The sequence below is a fragment of the Rhipicephalus microplus genome, chromosome 1 (genome assembly GCF_043290135.1).
Source record: "Rhipicephalus microplus isolate Deutch F79 chromosome 1, USDA_Rmic, whole genome shotgun sequence".
NCBI classification, from domain to species: domain Eukaryota; kingdom Metazoa; phylum Arthropoda; class Arachnida; order Ixodida; family Ixodidae; genus Rhipicephalus; species Rhipicephalus microplus.
In genome coordinates, this window is record NC_134700.1 from 246,107,859 (window position 1) to 246,133,236 (window position 25,378).

General features: G+C 43.3%; 1 protein-coding gene across 2 annotated transcripts in view; it reads right to left on the reverse strand.

Annotated features, from left to right (window-relative positions):
- LOC119185401 (diacylglycerol kinase delta) overlaps window positions 1-25,378 on the reverse strand; it is a 184,901-nt gene that overhangs the window by 62,157 nt on the left and 97,366 nt on the right. For both annotated transcript variants that reach the window (XM_037434436.2, XM_075892061.1), the window contains exons 3-11: window positions 25,062-25,124; window positions 17,622-17,702; window positions 15,611-15,715; window positions 13,559-13,691; window positions 8,120-8,226; window positions 6,395-6,523; window positions 6,076-6,237; window positions 3,401-3,558; window positions 242-490 (exon numbers count right to left, since the gene is read on the reverse strand). In XM_037434436.2, the coding sequence (XP_037290333.2) occupies window positions 242-490; window positions 3,401-3,558; window positions 6,076-6,237; window positions 6,395-6,523; window positions 8,120-8,226; window positions 13,559-13,691; window positions 15,611-15,715; window positions 17,622-17,702; window positions 25,062-25,124 (1,187 nt within the window). The remainder of the gene's footprint in view (window positions 1-241; window positions 491-3,400; window positions 3,559-6,075; window positions 6,238-6,394; window positions 6,524-8,119; window positions 8,227-13,558; window positions 13,692-15,610; window positions 15,716-17,621; window positions 17,703-25,061; window positions 25,125-25,378) is intronic.

The window sequence follows — 25,378 nt, forward strand, 5'->3', positions numbered from 1 at the left end:
CAGGAGCATCCACACCATACGTGCATTGTACTACCAGTTGTGCTACGGTGGCCAACTCGTTGCCATGGCATCTACTACTTCAAGCTCACTACCTCATGCAAAATATGTCTTAAGGCTCAGCTGATGTCACATCACCAGTCAGCTTTACAAAACAAGGAGGCTATCAATTATTGATTATTGTGGTATCAATGCCGTGTGTGGCAATCGTTGATTAGGTGTTAGAGCAGAGAGCGAAACTCACCGGTCAAGGAGCCGTGGAGCTGCATGGGTGTACTTCTCGAGCAGCTGCGGCAGCTGGGCATCATCATCACAAACGGATCCCCAGCCCAACACTCGTGCGAGGTCGTTTCCTGTGCCCAGTGGGAGCACGCCCGTCTGGCACTGGCGGTGCAGTGACAGCCGGTCCATCTCACTTAGCACCCAGCTCACGCTGCCGTCTCCCGCACATACAAGCACCCTCAATGGCACGAAAGCCCGAAACATTCGAAGCCTGCACACGCATGTGCATTTGAATGAGTGCCAACGAATGAGGGACATGGCAGGCTTTGACAGCAACCACAAATAATTCAAATGAATAATGTTGCACCTTATGAAGTACAAACACAGCGATATTCCACATGGGCACACAAAAGCAGAGAAGCGCTGACTAGCAATTGAATTTTGTTATCCACAAAAGAAAAATATATACAGAAAAACATTGAAAAAAAATATATATATAACGAATGACAAGATTTCTTTCAAACCTCCCTTATGAAAGTAGGACACTGTGCTGTTCATACTTCAATATGTAAAATCAACTTATCAAAGTCAGCCCAAAGCATCAGTCTACTAAAACTTCTTACCTAACCCATATGCTTTGAGACTGCCCGAACAGTAGCATCAAGCCAAGGATAATAATTTATTTTGATCAACAGGTTGTAAAATTTCTGGGATAATTTATTTGCACATAGACTATGCAAGAGTGCTGTTTTCAGTCATTCATTTGGTTTCTGAACTAAGGACCATAAAGTGAGTGTGGCAATCTTAGTATGGAGCTCCCATAGCTTAAACCAATGTAATAAGAAAGACCACCAAACACTTAATTGAGCCCACCAAATGAGTCTGATCATTATCTCAAAGGCACACTTGAAGCAGTGATAAAAACCACGTAATAATGGGACAGAGGGTAAAAAACAACACAAGCGCCGACAAACAACCGTGTGTTGGCTTATTGCTATGGAAACATATACGAAAAAAAATAATTAAAAAGAGGAGGGTCCCATAGTCACGGAGAGGAAGTAACAAACGTAACGTCAAGTACGTGTCTAGATAATATCATTAACCCAACAAGCACGCCATTTCCTTTTCAAGAAGTGCGGCTAATGGCTCACTGACGCATGCTTTCTTTCTTTTTTTTTTTGATCACGAAAGCTTTGGATATGCCATGACAATCCCACAGTCATCGAAGAGCGGAACACAGCCACCCAACGAGCAATGTGCTGCCAACGTTTTCATCACAGTAACATATACCATTTCGCCCTTCAGGATACTCTTCTGCTCACTTGAAGCACTAAGAGCTACGCAACACTATTTAAGACCATAGAAAACTTTCATAACAGAAGCGAATGACGCAGCCTGGTTAGATCAGCAGTCTCAGACATGCACCATCACAAAGCTTGAGGAGCCTCAGCCTTTTAAGCCTTTACCACATGAACTGACAGCCCTGGTTCTTCTTCTGAGGCCTTTTTATTAATTGAGATATAGTATGATGCAATGAGCATCGCCATTATTACTGTTATAGAATGAACAAGCCATACCGATTATGTGCTTACATGAGCCACTGAATCATGTAAGCATTGCCCAATGCTTGAGGCCCGTGTGCTTAGATCAAGGTGGATATTTTTAAAGAACCCCAGGTGGTCAAAGTTTCCGGATCCCTCCACTAGGGCCTCTCTCATAATCATATAGTAATTTTGGGGCGTTATTACCCCAATAAATATTATTGTTATTGTAACATCAAGAGTTATCTGTTGGTTTTCTGTGGGCTATGTGGATTATATGCCTAACTCGACACTAAACAAACCAAGCTTCTAGCCTGTGTGAGTGTTGCCTGGCATGAAAATTGTACACTGATGGCGACGATGGCTTGAGTATGAAAAGTATGCATCGAAATCCTCTGTGGAAACACGTACACAGAGTGCAAAGGAATGAGGATGGACTAAATCCTATCTTTGACTCGGTTTTCTTTTCTGATGTTGCGGTTGAGAAACATTGAACCGCAATTGCTGTACTAGGTTAGTCCTGAATAAAGGTTCCCCCAGATGCTACTGTACTCTGCCTAGAATTAAAACACCCTTCCTGTGATGATGAAGAGGGTCGTCAAAGAACCTGAACCTTTGCTTGCATTGCTCTCAGCTCCTCAGTTATTTCTTACGACTGAGAAGCCACATACATGGATGACACTCCACTTTGTAGGCATAACATTCCATTTACTAGCCTACTGGTCTCATCTCACAAGTTATGAGTAGAGGCAAGATTTTTAGGTATTAAACAGTGTGTTTCAGGCATCAAAAATACTTCCGGCCTTCAATGTGGTAAATATTGGCATAACATTTTTTTACATAAATGCAAGTAACTTTAAAAATCACAGCATATCCACAGACTGAATTATGATGAGTGGGGCGAAGTGCCCGTCCATTCGTTCGTGCATTCGTCAGTTCGTCTAACTGTGGGTCAATCTGTCCATTCGTCCGTCCATTTGTCTGTCTGTCTGTCTGTATGTCCGTCCATCTAGTGAACACTCCAAGTACCACCATCTCGCATCTTTTCATTATATATTGATTATGTTGAGTAAGTGAGTATTATGATGAGTACGCGAGTATCATGATGAGTACGTGAGTATAATGATGAGTATATTGATTATGATGAGTACCGTCATCTAGCCGACATTTCAAGAACTAAATGAGAGGTGGCTACCTACTACATACACCAAGGACGCATGACCCACAGCTTAAGGAGCTGTGGGTCATGCGTCCACTGTTCCTGAGAATTAATACCGCAACCCTCGGTTGCGATATTAATTTTCAGTAACAGTGGTTGCATTTTCAATAAAGGTGAAAATGCTTGAGGCCACGTGTACTCACACTAAGGTTCATGTTAAAGAACCCCAGGTCCTAAAAATTTCCAGAACCCTCTACTACGGTGTCCCTCATAATCATATAATGGTTTTAGGACTTTAAACACCCACATTTATTATTATTATTCTTTTTGGCAAGGCTAGGCAAGGCACAGCAAGAACAGACAGCTAGACGGCTAAAAGCCCAGAATGAAAGGATGCCTTGTGCTGACCCGGTCGAATCCTCTGTAGTGTTCATATAACTGCTTAGTACAGCAAAGGTGTCTCTGCAGTATTGCAACCTACCCAAGGCTGGGGCCTCCATTCATGAGGTCAAAGACTTGAGCTGGATTGAGGAGCTGCTTGAAGCGTCGTATGAAACGTACTCCTTGGTTGTCACCAGATTTGGAGTTGACAAATACCAGCAAAGGTGTGCTACCTGGCTGGCCCTGCTGAGATGGATCCTAGTAAACAATGCACGTCTTATAAGAAACATTAAAAAACACACAGTTATGATCGCAGGCAGGCCACAACATGCACATTACTGCCTTTATTAGGAGTCGGCATGAGTTATGGAGCATACTGCAGGAAAGCGTGACAAGCCTACATTTTATTTTGCATATCTAAATTCACATTCAAATTTCTTCATTTTTTCCAAAAACATTTGGAATGATTGTCAGGCCTAAAACTTGTGGTCTGCAGCTTAACACAGACCTGGAAAGCAAGACATAACCCAGCTTATATATATGGCTCTTCACTGTGACAGTGCTTCGGAGCAGCTGTTAATCACGGCGAGAGACCCAGACAATATATACATGTGTTGGAAAAAAGTTCTACAAACTCAGAAGACGTGCAAAATTCTGTGGCAACCTCGAATAGGCATCATGTACACGTAATATTTTATTCATTAAACACTTTCTGCCATCAAACGTATCTGCATTCTTTTAAAACTGAGGGAACTTGGTGTGATGCTTAATACTTTTTTTTTGCTAGGAGAATGATGCTTATGGGACACAATGTCACTGCCCAAATAACTTTTTTAAGGCAACACAATTACCTGACTCTGACAGGTGTTAAGGGCAATGGAGTAAAGTGTTATGGTCAGGTTTTCTATGCATGCCTAGAAAGCTAAAACTGAAAGAACATTCGAGCTTTGCCTTCAAGAGTAGAAAACAATAGCATAATCAGTACTTGTGCACATCATTTTCTTGGCTAGTCTGGCTTGGATTCTCGGTGCATACCTCAGCTGTGCCGGTAAGGAAATAGACACTGAGTGTGTAACATCGGCCATTTAAATCTATCCCAGAATGCATACTGCAAGTACAATTGTTAAGTGCCCACTACAGCATAATTTTTGTGAATCAGCGAAAAGCCCATTACATAAGGCAACACCTGAACCTATGCAGCTGCTCACTTGGTTGATACTTTTACAGGTAATGATGACTTAAATCAATAAGCCAGGGTGCTTTAAAAACTCATTGGTGGGCCTTTGAAAAACTTCCTCATTGTGCAATTCACATTATACACTTCTGCCACACAATATTACATGCCATGTCATGTATGTGATGTAGCGGAAACTCCTTCCACTACATGACATACACAAAGTGTTTTTTTTTTTCTGAAGCAGCTTGAAGCAACAGTGTGGCTCTGTGGTAAAACACCTGTTTGTCATACAGATAGCCTGCCTCAGATTGTAACTTGAACAGCTCATTTTTATTACTTCTTTTATTAAAAACGATAGTCTTTCTTGAATACCTTCGACAAAAACATTTTGGTCTGTTTGTCCACCCTTAACGATACCCTTAAGTCTAAACGGCACCTAACGATAACCCAAACCGCCGCCCCCATTCGCAGTGCCCACCAATACTGCTCAAGATTCAGTGTTCGTACTTGTGCGATTATCAATTAAAAAGCAATTACTATGCATATCTGAGGCACTATTACAATGCGTCAATAGTCTGTATGTGTGCCTTTTTACTAGAAAAGGCATACATAAGTAATTCTAAGGACCGTAGCGCTTATCACGCTGCGCTGATGGTGCAACGCCTGCACGAAAAGGTGAGTGTTTCCAACGCTATGCTAAGATGGCACGGTGGTGGCATCTACCCGTCGCCTTGTGTTCTACACCTTATCACCCCCGAGACGGGCGCGCACCCCCCGTGCGCTTTGTTTTCCAAGATGACTGCCAGATAGCGCTCATGCCTCACGTGTGACGTTACTTGACGCACTCGTTCGCCTCCGCTGCACGTTCGAGGCACTCTGACCCAGCGCCTCCAGAATACCATTCACCGATTTTCTTTCACAGAACATCAAATAAACGTTTTGTTTGCTCTCTCCAGACACAAAACTATGGTTTTTCGTCGACATTTGCAGTATAAGATGCAAATACAGGGCCAATTTTTTCCATCTTTCTTGATTTTTCAGTCACTGACAAGACTATAAATTTTCACTCACAACCAACAATGGTGATGCCAACACTAACGGCATTTCCGTGAAACAAGCTCTTTAACACTACTGCGTTAATAACATAAGAATATGCACTTGGCTTTTCTTATTTGGAAAGAAATGGTACTATGTCCCTCTCCCTAGTCCCTGTCACTATGCTCCTGTCACTAGCACCATGTAAGAGAATTATCAACTCCATGCCGAAAAACCTGCAACTGCGTGGCAGGACACAAGTTTGGAATTTCTGAATGAGCTATTTGGCAATGGCACCTTTATAGAGACCAAATTTTCACATGTTACACCAAGTGCCAAGGTTTTTGAGGGCCCAAAAAGCAAGAATACAAAAAGTAAGAAGTTTTGTGACTGGTACGATTGAACAGTTGAGTAGTTTAGCAGCTAATAAGTATCAGTTGCTAAAAGCAGCCAGCCAATCTGCTTTCCAACTTGCGTGCAGGATATCTGCTATTGTCTAGAATTAAATTAGCACTCCTTTTCAATGTTTATGAGGATGTGCAATCTGAAAAATTTGCACTTACTGTGGCTGCTCCCATGCTGCCCCGACGAGTGGGCACCACTGCTTCCCATGGTTCATCTGACCCACCCCCGGTACTGTGTAGTGCAGTTGGGGGAATCACAGAAGCTCTACAGACACCAAGTGGACACTGCATGGGGCACTGGGACTTGCAGGCCGAATGCACCTGCATGAGTTAAAAATTTTGATTACCATGAGTGCTTGTGCACTAGGAGGGGCGACATGTATGGTCACCTTTCCTTCCATGTGTTTGTAACGAACATGGAGGAGAATGATTGAAAATAAATAAGCACAAAACAGTACTCTGAGGAAAGCCTGCATACCGTGGCTCTACACCAAAGGCATCGCCAATCCTGGAGCCGGAGAACACTGCCGCAGGTCTTGTCACAGACACAGCATTTCGCACTGACAGGTAGATTGCCCTCCATCCACTGATGAGGCATGGTCAGGTTCTGGGTGTTGCAGCATAATGTAATGAGTTATCCAGATGCATGGCACAGTTAAACTTTTGCAACCTCACACAAGATTCGTAATGATTGCACAGCTCTTGTCGCATGGGCAATAATGGTTTCATGAGCTTAAAATCTGGAGCCCACGGTCAAAAATCACAGTGAGAAAAAATCAATTCATTTTGTCTTCACTTCTATCACTATTTTTTTTGCATTCCTTTGAGACATGACCAGGCACATGGTAGATTGTACAATGCTTTATCATTATACGTGACAAAAAGCATTGATGAGCATATAATAATTTCAATGATGTATGCATTTAGCTTGAAAATTTTTACATGTGCAAAGAAGTGTGCCACAATGAAATAGCTGTGTAACCTAGCTTCAGACAGTGTAACTACGAGAGAGCTTCTGCACAATACCTTATATTTAGAATATGAGCAGAAGCGTCATGAATATCTTGAAAAAATTAAGTTTTTGACACTGAAACTAGAAAAGATGCTATTATCACCACTCACCGGTAATAACGTGCACCCCTTTGTCGTGGCCTTCAATGCATGGTACTTTGGCATTACTTTGAAAATGAGAAGGCACTAAGCCTTCTCTGAGGTGGTGCGGTGGGATATATGTCCTAACAAAAATTATTGGGTTCGTGTGTCATCTGCATAGGTGCAGTTTAAAGGCTGGTGACAAAAATATGATGCAAAGACCAGTTCTTCAGTTTTCCCTATATTAATTCAGTGGTATATCCACTTATAACAAACTCAGTCAAGCTGAAATACCGTTGTAGCTCATCTTTAAAGGCCAACTGCAATGAAATTTTACTTGGGCGGAAACGGCCATAGATACGTAGTAAATATACAGTAAGTTACGATAACAACAGTAAAAAATCGTGCAGTCGCGTATTCAATTTATGATTGGTGCTCTAATTGCCAGCGAGCAGACGACGCGGAGCTCTAGCGGTGTGCCCTGGAAAATCAGACACGACCGGATATGACGATTACAACAGAACGTCGCCACGTCGCTCTTTGCCAGAGATTCTCACTGCCGCTGAATCGCTCTTTCCTGCGTTGAAACCGCTTTCAATGCAGTGCGTTTGAAACGCCTCTGTGGGTTTGTGCTGCCTTGGCACCACCTAAAGGCAGCACGTTTGAAACACGTTCGTGTTGAAGTCGATGGGAGTCAGGTTCGAGTCAAGCAGCGTTTCTCAATACGCTTAAGTCAGACACTGCAAACCCACCAGTGGGAAGCCCGGACCAGCGTTCGATAAGAATCATGTTCAAGCATCTTTCTTAAGTTAACATACAAAAAACACACACACTAAGGGGTGCACCCGCGATGTGCGTGCTCGAGGAGCGTGGAGCAGACGATTTTTCTGTTATTCACATCACTTCTGGTCAGCTGTAATGGCGTCATTTTTTATAGTTTCGGTCTCAAAAACATCGTTGTTTGCAAGCTTTTTTTCTAGGGTAAGCGCTTGTATTTCGAGGGCGACATTCATCAGGCAGCACTACCTCTAGCTAGACTACCTATATATAGACTTTTTGCAGAGTGCCAAGTTTCATTGCAGTTGGACTCCATACGAGACCAAGCACTTACCCCATCCTCATCTTCAATAATGTCTTTTCCTACAGATGACAATGTTGTCCATTTGCAATTGTTTGGAGACTTGAGTGCACACTTTTTGTGTGCCTTGAATTTGCAAACTGTGCACAAAAAGAAGCATTCAGTTATGACACAAATCAGAGTAAGTGCATACTATAACTTTGATTGGTGCATGACCTGATAATAACTTGGAGGCACAAAGAAGGAGATTCTGTCTTAAGCAGAAGATTTTGGCCCACGAGCTTTTGGCCCTTAACAGATGACTTGCTGGAAAGATGGGAGAAGAGGACCACAAATGCTGTCTTTAGGAAGATGTAGATGGCGTTATAAAAGCAAAAGCTTCTGTTCATCAGAAGACCAGCAGTAGGACTGTTGCGGATTTCGTTGTGAACCGTTGTGGATGTGTATATAGTGACTTGAACATGCTCAAAATGGCCAAGGCAGTGAAAAAATGTAAAAGTAGTAGTCTAGCTGAGTTTTTCATCGTCAAATTCGGTAAGTTGAGAATTCCCTTTCGCTCCATTGAAAGCAAATGCAATGATAGCAACATCAGCTCGGCAAGTTCCTCCTTTAACACCTCGATAGGCCTCAGATTGATAACCAGTATTCTGTTAAAAACTCACTAGATGTGATCGCCTTGTAAAGAGAAAATTTCCCTACGTATGACAGTTTTCCCTTGATGTAGTCTACCTGTTTTATTTGTTACCACATTTTTAACTGTTTTTTTGCATCAGAGAGAGAGAGAGAGAGAGAGAGAGAGAAACAAATAAAAGAAAGAGACAGGGAGGTTTCGTACTAAAAAGAATGGAGTGGTGTCATTTCAAGATAATTGCAGAATTTCTGTAAATTTTATGTTACCTTAAAATTTTCATCTTTAATCCCCTCTTCTCCCGCTTGCCCGGTGAAAGCTGCCGGACTTTAAATAAAGTTTATTCATTCATTCATAGTACCTTGGTATCTTACAATGACATGTAAGCTTTCTGTATAGAGGGAAGGCATATTCATTGGTTCATGTGTGGCACCTGTGTTGTGTAACATTTTCTTGTCATCCATCAAATAACTCATACATGAGTGAAGGTATTGATCCCAAAGATATTAACCTATTTCGATAAGCTGACGACTTCCTGGTGATATTGAACATGATTATGAAGTCCAGTTACAGTACTGCCTTGGTAAAAGGTTAACCATTTTAGATCCTATGGAAGGAGCTTGATTTTTACCTACGAGGAATGGAGTAATAAAGAACAGCAATCAATAGATATCAGAACAACCTTTAAAGTGGTACCAACACAAAAACTTTGGCCTCCCATTTTTTGCCCACATTGTGTTGCTGCATGCTTGCTAGTCATAACACGACACATCAATTGCTGCAGCTCATGACAGATAATTAATTACAGGCTATTCATTACCAACCAGTCTCAGTTTCGGTTTGAGAGAGCTCCAAAAAGGACAAGCCGCTGGGTGCAACTATCCTCAGCTGATGTGGTTGAGCGTGTGCAATGCTCAACCACATCAGCACACAAAACTGTGACGAACTTCCCCGAGGTCTGCATCAAGAAGTCCTTTAGAACCAGAAATGAGAAAGCTATGTCCCCAAACACAAAACATTCAACGCATGCATCACGGCTACGGACTTGCAAGCAGCTGGCAAAAGTAGTCTGCTGGTGCCAAAGCAGCAAAACAGTAATCATGACTATGTCATTATCATAACTTGTTGTATCGGCTGCCGCATTGTGATGCGAGGCTAATGTTGGGGGAGGGGGGGAGCCAATGTCGGGTCAAAGTCGAGAATGTCAACACCACGAAATGTGGCACATAGCCCTCGATCATGCACACATACTTCGAAATTTTCATAAAATACCTTTCAAGCCATATTAACTGTTGAGAGTGGTTTGGAGAAAGAGGGAAAGAAAAATAATGCCATTTTCTGCCTTCCGTAGTGGGGCACAGCTCAGCGTTTTTGGGGATAGGTAAGTAACAATGATAGGAAGAAGAGAAAATGAAAACAAATGAGAGGTATGGCAAGATAGTGTGTAGTCAGTTCAGATGAGAGAACAATAATATTTTGCAGGTGATATATGCATATTCACAAAAATCTATTTCACAAGCTATCTCACCCTCAAAATCTTGGCGCAGTATTCGCTTAATACTTAAGGGGAGACGCGGGTCGAAAAGTCGCGTTTTTTTTCCAAATTTCACCTTTTCTGTTTTTTGTTGCTTTATCATCTTTATACATTATATTTTGACATCTGAAAATATCACAGCGAAATAAGCATCAGAAGTCAGTGAAAAACGCGTCTGAGTGAGCGGCAGTGACGCGCGGCATCACGAAATTTACACAAAACGGGCTGCTGTTCGCGTGCTCGCGGGGCCGCGAAGAGAGCTGTCCGCCATATTGCGGCCGCTGGCTCGTGTAGAGTTGTCCTTACTCTCCACGATCCCGGTTCTTGAAGTCTCGTACGTTCACGAAAAATCTAAAAAAAAAGCAACAAAAACAGTCTTTTCCCGCCGTTTCAAACCGCGCGCCACTAACGCAGGGCCGCCATTGGCTGACAGCACCCGTGTTTTCTTGCCGTAGTTCGCTTCACTGTTTTCCGGAGTTATTTTTCGCTGTTTTCGTGCGATGGCAAGCCCGAAAAAGGCCGTTGCCGACCATCGGAAATACAGAAGTAAGAACAAGTTCAGAGGGAAGCGGCGGAGGACGTACAAGAAAGCCACCGCCAACGAAAATGTCCGCGACAGGCCAGCGGCCGGTAGGCCTAACATCGACCACGGCAACGTCGACCATGGCAACTGCGACGACGAGATCAACGCTGCAGTGAATTTTGTGAGTGCATCGCAGAAAAAGATCGCGTTATTCGAAAACGACGTCAGGCCGAATGCCGATCGTGCCGAAAGCGTAGTGCTGTGCGAGTTGGGTGCATTGACGGCCGTCGTCGCAGGCGCGGCATGCCCCGTTTGTCACGAGAGTAAACTCGCAGTTCGGGCACCGAATAAAAAGCGGAAAGGCCTTTCGGCGTTTCTGGAGCTACACTGCGAGAATGCGGAGTGCTCGGAGAGCATCCTTTCGTCCGCGTACTCGTCGAAGCGGGTCGCGTCAGATGGCGGCCGCGGTGCAAGCAGAAGCTACGACAGCGGGAGTTCGCGTGACGCCTTTGCCGTGAACCTGAAAGTGGTGCTTGCAGCGCGTGCCGTCGGTATCGGGCATGAGCAACTTTCACGATTTTGTGCAGTAGTTGGATTGCCAAACCCTATGCACCATAAGACCTTCCATGCTATCGGCAAAAAGATTCACAGTGCGGCAGTGAAGGCTGTCTGTGAAAACATGCAAAGGGCACGCAGCGTCACCAAAGAGGTGGCTGGTAACAGTGACGTGCCAGTCATGTTTGACGGCACATGGCAAAAAAGAGGCCACAAAAGCCACAATGGTGTGGGAACTGTAGTGTCCTTGGACACTGGTTTGTGCCTGGACTATGAAGTGCTTTCCAACTTCTGCCTGGCGTGCAGTTTGCATAACGACATGGGAGGCGATGAAGAAACATGGCAGGCGTTTCATCATCCCGTTTGTGAGAAGAATTGCGACTGTTCTTCGCATGCCATGGAGGCCGAAGCTGCAGTGCGCATTTGGCAGAGGACTGTGGACTATGAGACACCCCTGCGGTTCACCATCTTCCTAAGCGATGGAGACAGCAAGGCCTACAACGGGGTCTGTGATGCCAACGTGTACCCTGACACTCCAATTGAAAAAGAGGAGTGCACCAACCACGTGGCGAAACGTCTGGGCACCGGCCTGCGGAAGCTGCCAACGCCACTTCCACGAGGGGAGAAGCTGAAGGAGACCACCATCCAGAAGCTTCAAACTTACTTTCAGGTGGCCATTGTGAACAATCGGGGAAATGTCCACAAGATGTACACTGCCATATGGGCCTCATGTTTGCACTCGTGCTCAACAGACGGTGCTGGAAGTCACAAGTTCTGTCCTGCAGGCCCAGACTCGTGGTGCAAGCACCGACGTGGTGAGGCGCAGGGCCAGCCTGCACCGTGCCACACCCCCCTCCTGACCAAGGCCCAGGGTTTGGCAGTCCTCCCAATCTACAAGCGTCTCACAGATGCGAAGCTGCTGGCCCGGTGCCTCCACGGCAAGACACAGAACGCGGCCGAGTCCCTGAACAGCAAAATATGGCTGCTGTGTCCAAAGACCCGGTTTGCTTCCCGGACTGCTGTGGAAACAGCCACAGCCATTGCAGTCCTGTGGTTCAACCGGGGCCACGCGAGCTTTGAAAAGGTGCTGGAAGAGCTTGGGGTGCTTCCTTCGGAGGCCCTGGTTACCCTCAGCGACCGCCGAGACAGCATGCGCATGCACAAGATGAATGTGCGTCAGACCGCTGAGGCGAGGGCACACCGTCGCAGTGCAGCCAAGAGGGCCCGGGTGGAAGAGTCCTGCCGCACCAGCCGGGAAGGGAAAACCTACGGTGCTGGAGAGTTTTAGACAACTGATATTCCCTCTGGACATGTGTGTATGTGTTCAGCACAAGTTTCGTGCTACTGCGTTTTTCATTTTTGTAAATACAGACTTTCAAACTTTCAAACGCGTTTTTCTCATTTCGCAATTTTGGCCAATTTGCATTTTTTGCGGGAAGTGTTTCGGGCACTTAGAATGGTCATACGACGACGAAATTTGGCACACACATTGAGGAGAGTGCGTAGGGTGCCGATATCTACTTGAATCAGCACAACCTATCAGCTGTAAATATCTATTAATAAATTTAATGGTGGTCGAGTGGAAAAAAAAGGGTACTTTGCTACACAGATGTTTTTTTCATAGTTTCAAAGTTGGAGCACAATTTCTAGCTAGATATCGGCACTCTATGGCTAATAGGGAGCAAAAGGAGCCATTGAACAACTCTCTGCATGAACATTTAGTATGCGCGAAAGTTCCCGGAAAACTTATCAAGTTTCACCATTACTTGAAACACAACTCCCAAACTATTGCACTTATGTAAAAACTGATTACAGATTTGGAATCAGGAGGAAAAACTGCATCAGTGGTCCAATTTCTGAAGCTCTAAGTTGAATAACAAAAAAAAAGTGCTTTCGAGGAGCGTCTCCCCTTAAGGTTTTTCGCATAAACAAGAAGGGTGCCCAAAGTACCATCTTACAATGCAATGAATTGTATTTTTAGACAAGTCATAATAACTGAAGCTCGTTTGTCATTCTTTTACCGTGATTTGGTGATTCATGCACACATTTGAGTTACGTGGGATGCAATGTTCTTTTCGTTAAATCAATTGGTATTTTACACCAGTCGTGTCTTTTCTTGTCCTCATCCCTTCATGCCTTCAAATTATTATCAGTCTACACATTTGAAGAGCCCAAAAGCAGAACACCGTGTAAAATATAAGTTAACACGAGCTAGCTAATGCAGCAGCTCACCTTCACAAGAGAGGCCATGGGATGTAACGCCCGAGAGTGCTTCCTTACAAACATTGCAATAGGTGGGACGTGCGTGAGATGTCACGTACCAGTTGTGCTGCCCAGACAGAAAATCCTGCTGGTGTTCGGTGCCCTGCGCAGCAAATGTAAACCAAATAAAAGCTGTGATACAGTTCTATTATCAGTGACTCAAAATTTCTGTCTCCTAAACTGCGTCTGGTATTTTCACCGTTGGAATCACATCATAAATGTGTCTTGTAAGAAGATGCACATATCGACAGGTTGTATACTAAATTTTTCATTTTATCACTCGTGTTGTTGTGACAGAAAATATAATAGGGTCACTACAGTCAAACTTGAGCCATTGCTGTGATATTACCCTGGTGGTAGGGCCATTGTAAGGCAGTTAATATGCCTTCAGCCGTATCATCCCTTGACATGTAACATCTTGAGATGTAGAATGTTGAAAAGAATTATTATTATTATTATTATTATTATTATTATTATTATTATTATTATTATTATTATATAGCTTGCACGTGACATTTTAGACACACTTTCCAAACATACCAGTACTTCATGAGGACAACTCAATTGACAAACAAGTTGCAGTTAACCTGCTTCTATGTCAGTTTTCATGAAATTATTGACATGCTTGCCAACCGCAGAAAATTCTCGGTGAATATTTTCAGTATATTGATACAGCAATATGTAATTCATCCTACAAAGTTTTGTTCCTGTAAATTTTTTTGTGTTTTAGAGATGTTACTTAACTTTGCATTTTTTATTATTTAAATTTATACTTTTTAGCATGCTTGAGTACTAGTGAAACAGACACAAAAAAGGATGCAGGGTGAAGTTAATACTTTGTGATTACACACGATGGATGCCTGTGAAGCATGCACAGGTCTATTCAAATTCTTGGACGAGGTAATGCACACAAATTCAACTACATACATGTCCTATGCTCAGTAAAGACTAACAGCAGTATTCACCGGATTCACATTCAAGGGCATGCAGAAGGCTCGTGCAAACCGTTCGCATTCGCAGACGACTCTCTCTGACCAAGGACAGAGCATGAGACTGCAGCGCTGTGGTGGCAGATGGGGCGATAGGCCGCCTCCTCCCTAGGTGTGTCGCAAGGGGATATGGAACTGAACAAGTAATCTATAAATGCTGATTCGAGAACCAGCAAAAATTATAGAATCTCTAGCAAAAGTTTTTTGCTAGGTTGACTGCTACCTGACCATGCTGGGTTGCATGTGGGAGCACAGTTGACTGTCACAGCATCAACAGTGCGTTTTTCGGGGAATCACGCCTATATAGCAGAGCCCCGAGTGGATTACGGTGGGGCCCAGGGAGCTGCTTAAGAAAAGGCGACAAGTTTTGTTGAGAGCACTGTGAAAGCTAAAGAACTAAATTTAAGTGCATGCCTGTGACCATGCAAAAAATGGTACATATGTTTACTGATAATTTTCTGATTTGCCATGATGAAATAGATGCTGCTTCATTTTTTATGAGATTCAAACAGTACGTTAAGTCATGGGTAAAATATGGCATTTGTTCACTTTGCAAGCGTGCCCTCCTTTTCTTTCCATTTATTTTTAGCATCGTGTTTTCAGCACGCCCGTTCTCTAAAAAAACATGGCGTCCATGATGTAGTGTAAACGTAGTAGGTCAATGAACGGCCGCAAGCTGCAAATGCGCTGTTTAGTTCTCCAAGAATAAATATACTTATAAGAAAACCCCAAAATGTACACTAACAATTGAAATGTTTCTTCCATTCACATTTTTCATGTATATGTTTTTAAATGCATCAAGTATGTGAGTGAGCAAAACCAAAATCAGCCACAAGCTGCGTATACTATTTGCGAAGCAACATGAATGCATGAAAGCCCTGCCTGCGTAGTCTTTGCTCAAATGTCAATTTTATTTTTTTCCACTTTCTCCAAGCATCTTCTAGTGGTGTTAACTTTTAGCATTTTAACGGGCAATTCGCCCACTGAACAGAAGCTCATCAGCAGGTGAAATGGATGGCGCAAAATATCTCACCTCGTAAAAATCCTTGTTGCATACACTCTTCAGGGCTGAGATCCAATCTTCCATTTCTTTCCTCGTTTCCGCGCATAAAACGAGCCTCCGGAACGGCGTGATAATCTGTCAGCACAAAATGGAGTTAAGCGTCATTTTTGCAGATGCTGTGAATATATACTACCACATAGCTATACTACAGCCAATCATGTAAGCACTGCCGTCAGCACACAGAAACCCTACAGGCGCAAACACAAAGTTGCGACGACATTTAGTATAGTGGAAAACATCAAATGCAAAGATTTAATTTAGCGATAGTGTTTCGTGCTACATGCGTGTGAGCACAACACAAACTTAGCTGGATCTCTGGTGTGTGTATGTTACGTATAGTTTTCTACACAAAAGGATGCATTGAGATCCATATAAGCAGGGCACGAAAGTGGCGCTTGTTGAAGAGAGTGCCACCAGATGTATCGAGCAGTCAGTCTCCCCTGTTGAACTGATTATTTTTCCACTACATTCTAGTATTAACTTTAAATTTGTGTAATGATGCTTCGGCAGGAGTGTTTTGGTGACACTATAGTACCTCTGTTTTGAGATACGATCTTGATTAGCAGGGTAGAATAGTCTGTTGTTTCCTGCAGCTGGGCCACCATGTGTTTGGATAGCGCTACCTTTCATGTCTAGCTTTTGGTTGATGTGGCCATTTGAAAAAGCATGTACACAAGTTAAACGAGATGTGTGATATTATTCATGACAAAAGCAAGTCATATGCGGTCACATGAAGTTTACTTGTGGGTGTTCTTGCATATATACGTAGATATAGGCGGTGAATGTGTTTCACTGCCTAGGTTGTGCCTCGCAGTGCAGCCTGTCTTAAAGAGTTCCTGCAACGCTTTTTTGAGTAACCATTGAATGGCTCCATTGTCTCACAAATCAAATACAAAACAAATGTTTAGGACTCGTCAAGTACGAGAGAAGTTACAGAGATTTGTTGCACTTTCAAACTGCTTCCTCTCTTGCCTGGTCCCGATGAGCGTGCTCGAACCAAAGTGGGTAGGGATCGCATGCACGGAAGAAGTCACTTCACATGCGCGTCATCCCCTTGAGCACTTTTTTTTTTTCAGCGAATGCACGGCTTACTTTTAATGCGATTGCAAATACACGAGTATTCATGTGGCGGTCTCCCGAGGTGGCTGCCCTAACTATGCAGCAAACAATTCTCAGATAAGCTAAAAGCAGAAAAACTTGGGCATACAGCTTAGTCACTTGGGTGTATGGCATCATATGTAAAATGAAGAGGGAATGATTTCTAGCAGCCTTGGAGAATCTATTGTAAATTATAAGCTGACCGCTGTGCTATAATGTTTGGCACGTGTGTTCTCAGGAGTCGCGTCTACCGATCGGCAGCATTTTCTGACCATGCTGCAAAAGTGTTACAAAGCCCCTTTAGTGTGGAGATGCATGCTAACGGACGACAGCGTAAGTGTTTTACCCTGCACTAAAGCTTTCTACATACTGTGCAAGCACACAACATAAATGTAGCCAAATGTATGCAAACAATACTAGAGTGCCAGGAACCCAAGCGGCTGGTGAACATATAAAAGCACCACCTTGATGCTGCCTCAGTGCAAAGATTTTTCAACAGGGAACAAAATTAATGCAACAAACAAAAATGGCATACTTTAAACGAAATCTCTATTATTCAAAAAGACACATTTTTATGGTAGTAAGAATAAGGATTCAGTTGAAAGTGAACCTGTACCATATGTGTATTGGAAGTCCAGCTGCTGCGTGTGTCTCATTCATTCTGTGCCTTCTTTAAGACGAGAACTTATTCACCATGATTTACCCTTTTTGCCGATTCTAGGAGCGTGCTTTTTCTCTCTAGCATCAACTCGACATTGTTCCGTGTCGGGAGCACGCCACCAGGCAGAAGTGGTTTTACTGTCTTTGTGCACTAACTGAGTAAAAGATTACACATAAAGGATTTACACACAACTAAAAAGACGTGTCGAATGTGATTACCCACCTGAAAACTATGGTTTGCATTCTTTGTACTGCATTCGGCCACGCTGAGCTCGGTGAGATCAATCTCCTCAAAAATCACAGACTGTGGACAAAGGAGGGTGGGGATGTTGGGAAGCATCATCAGAGAACTGCATGACAACAGAATGGGCAGCCAAAAACACTGTGAGCGAATAACAACGAGCTGGTATGCACTTTGATATCAAGCTGCGATCGAGAAGTCCAGTTTGCCACTGCAAGGCAACTACATGACCCATCAGATATAAATCTGCCTTACGAGTTGTACGCGACTGACATTTCAGCCTAAGCAAGGCCAGAATTAAATGACCTGCCACTGTGATTTTCTACGAGCAAATTATTATGAGGCATGTCCTAGACTACCAGACGTGTCCTAGAGATTATGAGGCATGTGCTAGCGACTCCGGATTAACTATGACCATCCGAGGTTCGCCTAAATGGAAGCACAAAAGTATTCTTAAATTTGGCCTCCTCTGAGGGGAGGGGGGGTCGCCGATAGAAACCGCGATCTTCATGCTTAGCAGTACAACACTGTAGAAGCTGTCACAGTGGCTGCAAATAAGTGGTGCATCATGGGCTCACGTTAGTTTAAACAACATGAGCTGCTACTATTAGGTTATTATCCACCTATTTGATATGTAAACGTACACAAAAGAATTGGGACAGAGCAGGCTGACCCTGCTTCAGGAGGAGGGAATAAAGGAAGCACACAAGAAAGAGCAGTGTCTACAAATGTGGGGCAGTTCCGTGCAATGGAACTATGAATTAAAGACTGCTTGGTCCTGTTTAGAATGAAGGAAGAAATGGGACAGAGGATCTACTTGATGTAAACCTCCTGGATGTCGGACCACGAGCTGCGCAAGGTGGCCTTCTACTGCTACTATAGACAGCGGGCTGGATGTGTCAATCTAACCTTGAAACATCCAGTCGAAAACAGCTGTCATGCACTCTAGCCCAACCAGAATTAGCATAATTAAGTTGAATCATATAATAATAATAATAATAATAATAATAATAATAATAATAATAATAAAGTGTAATTTATAATTTTATTCGTGATGTAAAAAAATGCGTGTAAAAGTGACTTGAAACACAAGCATCCTCACAGAGGACCACAGCCACCGCTACAGTGCAGGCAGCTATAGCATATATGTTCAGAAAAAGAAAAGGAAACCACATACAGAACACACATTCAGAGTACAAAATCTAAAAAAAATTCATACAATCTTATTTAAAAAACAATCATACCAATCATAAAAAATAAACAAACCAAGATATTACTTTTATTTACTTTGTGCACATGGATCAGTAAAACGTTCACTAAGTGTTTGTGCAGAAGCTATTCCCAATGCAATGTCCAATTTATGAAATGAATTCAGAAGGGTCATCAGTGTGAATGATATTCTCAGCATGGAATCACTCGCCCACTCGGTGACTGTATTCCGCTGCTCTATGCGATGACTGAGTGCCATATGACTGAGCATTTTTAGATAGATTATAGATATAACTAAAAAAAGCCTTCAAGTTTTATTTCTCGTTTGAATAGTGGACTTGACTTATTATAAAGGTTAACAATATCTAGGGTTTTACGCCCCAAAACTGCGATACGACCAAAATAGATGCTGAGTGGAGGACTTTAAAAGTTTCGACCATATGGTGTTCTTTTAACGCATGCACTAACATCCCTTAGTACACGAATTTCTACCATTTCACCTCCATCTAAATGTGACCGTCACGACCCGAATATAACCTGCGACCTTCGGGTAAGAAGTTGAGCGCCCTAGCCACTGATCCACTGAGGCAGACGAATTATGAAGGTTAAACACGCAAACTATATTTGCTTTACAAAATGCATCAGGAGTATGGGAATGCATAAGGAATGCGGGAATATCGCAAATTGAGTGGACTATCCACTGCGAGAATAGATACACCAACACAGAGACTACTTTGAACTTCAATCAGACTATATATCCCAATGAAAACGGGGACCAAAACAAGTGTGCTAACCCTAATCCCCAACATTTGCCCTGCAGCGAGTGTTAAACAATGAGCATAATCAAACTGATTATGATAATGGAAAGCAATTGCTGCCCTGCACCATGTATTTCTCATTCGACGATCTCTTCGATGGTTCTATCTTGATGCGTGCTTGTGTCGTGCTGGCTTTCGCACAGCGTCCTTTCTGTGCACGCTCCTCGGTGAGAAGAGAGAGAGAGAAATCTGCCAGCACCATCGCTACTCAATTATAAAAGGACAAGACGTGGAAGATCTCTGAATAGCATCTGACAAGAGTGATCGAGATGGAGTTGAAAACGAGAGCGAAAATGCGGAATGAAGTGGGACGGTGAAAACGACGTGGCACCCCTTTGTGGGCAGTCACCTGTGGTGGACAAAGAAAGCAAACCCCCAAACCCAATCTCAAAGCTCTAAGTGTATGAGACGCTGCGAGCCCGTATAATAGCAAACCGTGCCTCCGCATTTCTGCCTCCGACGACAGCAGCGCGTCAAAAGCATCGTTATGCGTATAAGAGAAGGCGACGCACATTTTGCAGTCACTGACAAAGGCGCAATATGTGCAGCTGATGCTTAATTCTTCTTTTTTTTTTCGTTCCCGCCTCCCCAAAGAAGGCGTGGCGCCCTTTTGTCTGCATGCTCCCTCTCTATTTCCTTTGTACTATTCTACTTGTGCATATAGATAACACGTAATATGAATATCAATCTTAAAAAATTGGCAGATCCCACGCACAGTGGCAATCTATGATATGCGAAGCACGAATGAGAAAGATTGACATGTCATTCTAAAATCACCCCAACGTGACGAGATGGAGGTAAATGATGCCGTACATGACTTCCATGTCATGATTATCATGTTTGGATGTGTCGTTTACCTTCGTGATCTATTCACGTCCCGTGATACCAAATTTAGTATATGTGGAGCTAGCGAAACGGCCGCGAGCACGCTATGAGCGTGGTATGTGGTCATGTTCATACATGACACGCATGTCAGGATCATATTTGCACCAGTCATATATTTTGTCATCCATTAACATCACGTAACACAAAATTTGGTATATGTGGAGCTAGCAAAACGGCCGCGAGCGCATCATGAAGGGCCCAATATACTCCAATGTAGCGTTGAAGTGTGCACACGGTGGGCACAGCGACCCTACGTTAGCAAAACGCGAGCACTCCATAGTCCGACGCCATGCAGGCGCGACCGGCGCGACCGGCGTCTGTCTGCCGCGGCCCGACGGCAACCGTCGCGAAACGTGACATGCTGTATTTCGTGCCGATTCCTTACCCAGACAACACTGCATCTCCCTCTTTTCGTGACGGAGGGATGCTGGACACGCTGAAACGCGCGTGTGTCAAAGCAACGCATCGCGATGCGTGCCTGCGAATATATAGTCGGACCGGCGCCTGGCGTGGCAACATCGGCGTTATGCAATGAAATGAACACCAGCGAGCACATGCACAGCGTCACGTCGAAATGTATTGGCACCTTGACTGTGGCATGTAGTCATGATCTCACATGACACGCATCTCATGATTATCACGTTTGCATCAGTCACATACCTTCATCATCCATTGGCGTCACGTAATACCAAATTTGGCATTTGTGAAGCTAGTAAAATGGCCGCGAGCGCATCATCAGTGTGGTATGTAGTCATGTTGTTACAAGACACGCATGTCATTATTTTCATGTTAGGGTCTGTCGGTTGTGTTCACCATGCAATCATGTCATACCATACGAGTTTTGGAACATGCCGTGTGAACGAAACCACCGCAAGATCTGCAGGACCGTGAAATGTAAATCATGACATTTATGACATACATGTTATGTTTTTCATGTTATGACTAGTCATATATGTTCTTCATACAGTCATGTTATGCCATACCAAGTTTGGTATTGATACCATAATCGAAACCGCCAGGAGAGCTAAAAGTCGTAGATAGATAGATAGATAGATAGATAGATAGATAGATAGATAGATAGATAGATAGATAGATAGATAGATAGATGAATGGATGGATGGATGGATGGATAGATGGATGGATGGATAGATGGATAGTAGATGCATAGATAGATGGATAGAATTTGGCAGATACGACATATTTGTAAAACCTAATTGATTGATATGTTGGGTTTAACGTCCCAAAACCACTATATGATTATGAGAGACCCCGTAGTGGAGGGCGCCGGAAATTTAGACCACCTGGGGTTCTTTAACGTGCACCCAAATCTGAGCACACGGGCCTACAACATTTCCGCCTCCATTGGAAATGCAGCCGCCGCAGCCAGGATTCGAACCCGCGCCCTGCGGGTCAGCAGCCGAGTACCTTAGCCACTAGACCACCGCGGCGGGGCATCTGGAAAACCTATGTGATGCGAAGCATGTGGATGCAAGGTGATTGTGATTTAATTTTTTATTAGATAGATAGATAGATAGATAGATAGATAGATAGATAGATAGATAGATAGATAGATAGATAGATAGATAGATAGATAGATAGATAGATAGATAGATAGATAGATAGATAGATAGATAGATAGATAGATAGATAGATAGATAGATAGATAGATAGATAGATAGATAGATAGATAGATAGATAGATAGATAGATAGATAGATAGATAGATAGATAGATAGATAGATAGATAGATAGATAGATAGATAGATAGATAGATAGATAGATAGATAGATAGATAGATAGATAGATAGATAGATAGATAGATAGATAGATAGATAGATAGATAGATAGATAGATAGATAGATAGATAGATAGATAGATAGATAGATAGATAGACAGACAGACAGACAGACAGACAGACAGACAGACAGACAGACAGACAGACAGACAGACAGACAGACAGACAGACAGACAGACAGACAGACAGACAGACAGACAGACAGACAGACAGACAGACAGACAGACAGACAGACAGACAGACAGACAGACAGACAGACAGACAGACAGACAGACAGACAGACAGACAGACAGACAGACAGACAGACAGACAGACAGACAGACAGACAGACAGACAGACAGACAGACAGACAGACAGACAGACAGACAGACAGACAGACAGACAGACAGACAGACAGACAGACAGATAGATAGATAGATAGATAGATAGATAGATAGATAGATAGATGGATAGATAGATAGATGAATAGATAGATGGATAGATAGATAGATACACTCAATGTCGCTGAAGTTCGTATGAAATGCTTCTCATTTAATAAAATAATAATAATGATGATGATGATGATGATGACAATGGCATTTTTCTTTAATTATGGGTATATTAGAGTTCCCAAACATTTTATGACTGCCATAGTGATACTGACGATATTGCAAATTTAATAGTATGTGTGCGGAATACTAGAACGAGTTCAGGCAACAAAATAATTACGAGCATGTCCTACCATGGTTCTAACACAAGAACGCGGCTTTAATTCCTTACCACGGAGACAGCAAACATGACCAAAGCAGCGGTGGCCCACCTGTGCACTCTGGCTCAAATTACATGTTCAAATACAAGGAATGGCAATTCGGCCAGAGTGACAGGCCAACTATTGCATGTGTGTTGTGCGTGCCTCTGCTTATGGCAGCAAACTAGACAAGCATGCAATCTGTTCACAATTATCCGGTTTCGATGGGATCGTGCTCTGTGAAGCGCCAATAAACTGCACACATAGACGTAGTTAAGAACGTCACTGTACCCTTCAAAACCAAACAATCAAGAACGACTTTTATACATTTTAAGAAGAAATATGCGTTGCACAAGGACACGCGTTAAGCCTACACAGGCACAGATTGTCGGTGAAAATTGTCCCCGCTAACGAGCTCGGCATTCTTTGAAATAATAAAAAATAATAAGACACGTGACAGAGCATTGGACACGATCAAGTCACAAGGAAAAAAAGTCGTTTGGAAATACCAATGCGCGAAATGTCTAAGGTAATTCACCTGTTTCACACGCCGTCGGCTCACTTACACAACGCCCGCGACGAATTTTTCTTCGATTTAAACAATCTCCTACGTTTGTGGCATAACTTGCACGACACGCCTTGAATAGCGCAAAGCAGCGCACAAGAAAGAAGAATGTGGGGCCGTGTGCCGCAAGCGAGTTTCCCGGATTAGTTTCGTTACATAAAGCCGGGAAACTAAAGAGGCATAACGCGAGCCCATAACAAGCGCGGAAAATGTACCAGCATTAAAAGAGGGCACGATATTTGAAATAGGGAGACGATGATAAGCCGCGCTGCTAAAATGAGATTAAATACACTTTCTGATTATTTTAATATCTACTGAAATGTGTAAACACACAATGTCCAATTTTATTTCATTACATATCAACACACGATAGCACAGGAGCCACAGGGAACAGCTATTTTTCACCATAAAACCCTGTATTAGTCCTCCATAGTTTGTACTCTTCACTATGTTTACTTCGTACAAATAAAGCCTGCGACACAAGACGATACACACGTCTACAAATTTTTGTCGCCAGACGGGGTAACAAAGCAGCTACCAACGGTAAGCGTGATTGCATTTTCCAAAAGCTATAAGCACAAACGCATTAGCAATAACATTTATAAACAAGTTTTTACAAACATTATCACACCAATAGGCGTACACCTATAGAGGCTGCTTAGTGCTCAATGATGCACACACAGAAACATTAGCGTCTCGAATTTTCGTCAGAAGGCACCAGGACCTCGACACGAACGTCTCCTCTGGGGTCCGTAAAGGCTGTGTAGCGCATTGCATCTCCGCTTTCTTGATGCTATACATCTTCGTAGGAGACTTGTAAAGTCTAAGGGGTCCAAGGAAAACCTTCTCCTTGCAGTGCTCCTCCACTCACCTTGTATAACGCAGCAACCAAACAAACGATGCACGCTCACTCATGCGCAATCGATTAACCTCCTCAAAAGTGTAACTTGCCATGGTGTGAAACTTCCCCTGCCTTCCCAAGAAAATGCACAAGCGGGCAACGAGTCTCAATGCTTTCAGGAAATACCATTCTCTCTCTTTCTCTCTCTCACACACACACGTGCGTGCATTACTGTTTTATTGTAAAGCCCGCCATAGTACAGAAGTTATGCTATTCGGCTGCTGACCCAGAGGTTGGGGTTTCGATGAGGGCAGCGGCGGTGGCATTTCGATGGAGGCAGAACGCTAGAGGTCCGTGTATAGTGTGCGACGTCAGTGCATGTTGAATAAAATGGTCAAAATTTTCAGAGCTCTCCCCAAAGGCGTGCCTCGTTCATAATCGTATCCATTTTCGCACATAAAATCCTAGAAATGAATCTTTAGCCTATATAGGTAATTTGTATGAGTAAACGCCTGCAAATGCTCTTAATGAATACCTCCACTTTCGATGCCGTAACTGCAGGAACAGCTCCAGACTCACTCACCTTGGTGTCTTTTGCATAGTAGAGTTTCCGCGGCTTGAGTCGAAAGTATCGCTTCTTCCACCTCTGCAAGAGAAACGATTCGAAGCCGTTTATACAGTCGTGACACAACCGAAAGGTACGCGCAGCAGCCCTGCACTAAAGAAGTACTTAATCCCGTTCAGCTGGAAAGCATGAAGCAATCCTCGTTAAATCTGTCGCCCCTTTAGCTTGTGTACAACCGCTGAAAAAGTTCAGTTGCGTCAGCATTGTGAGTAAATTATGTGATTTAAAACACAGTAACATTGAAGTACTAAGTACTCAGACTGCTCCTGAAAGCT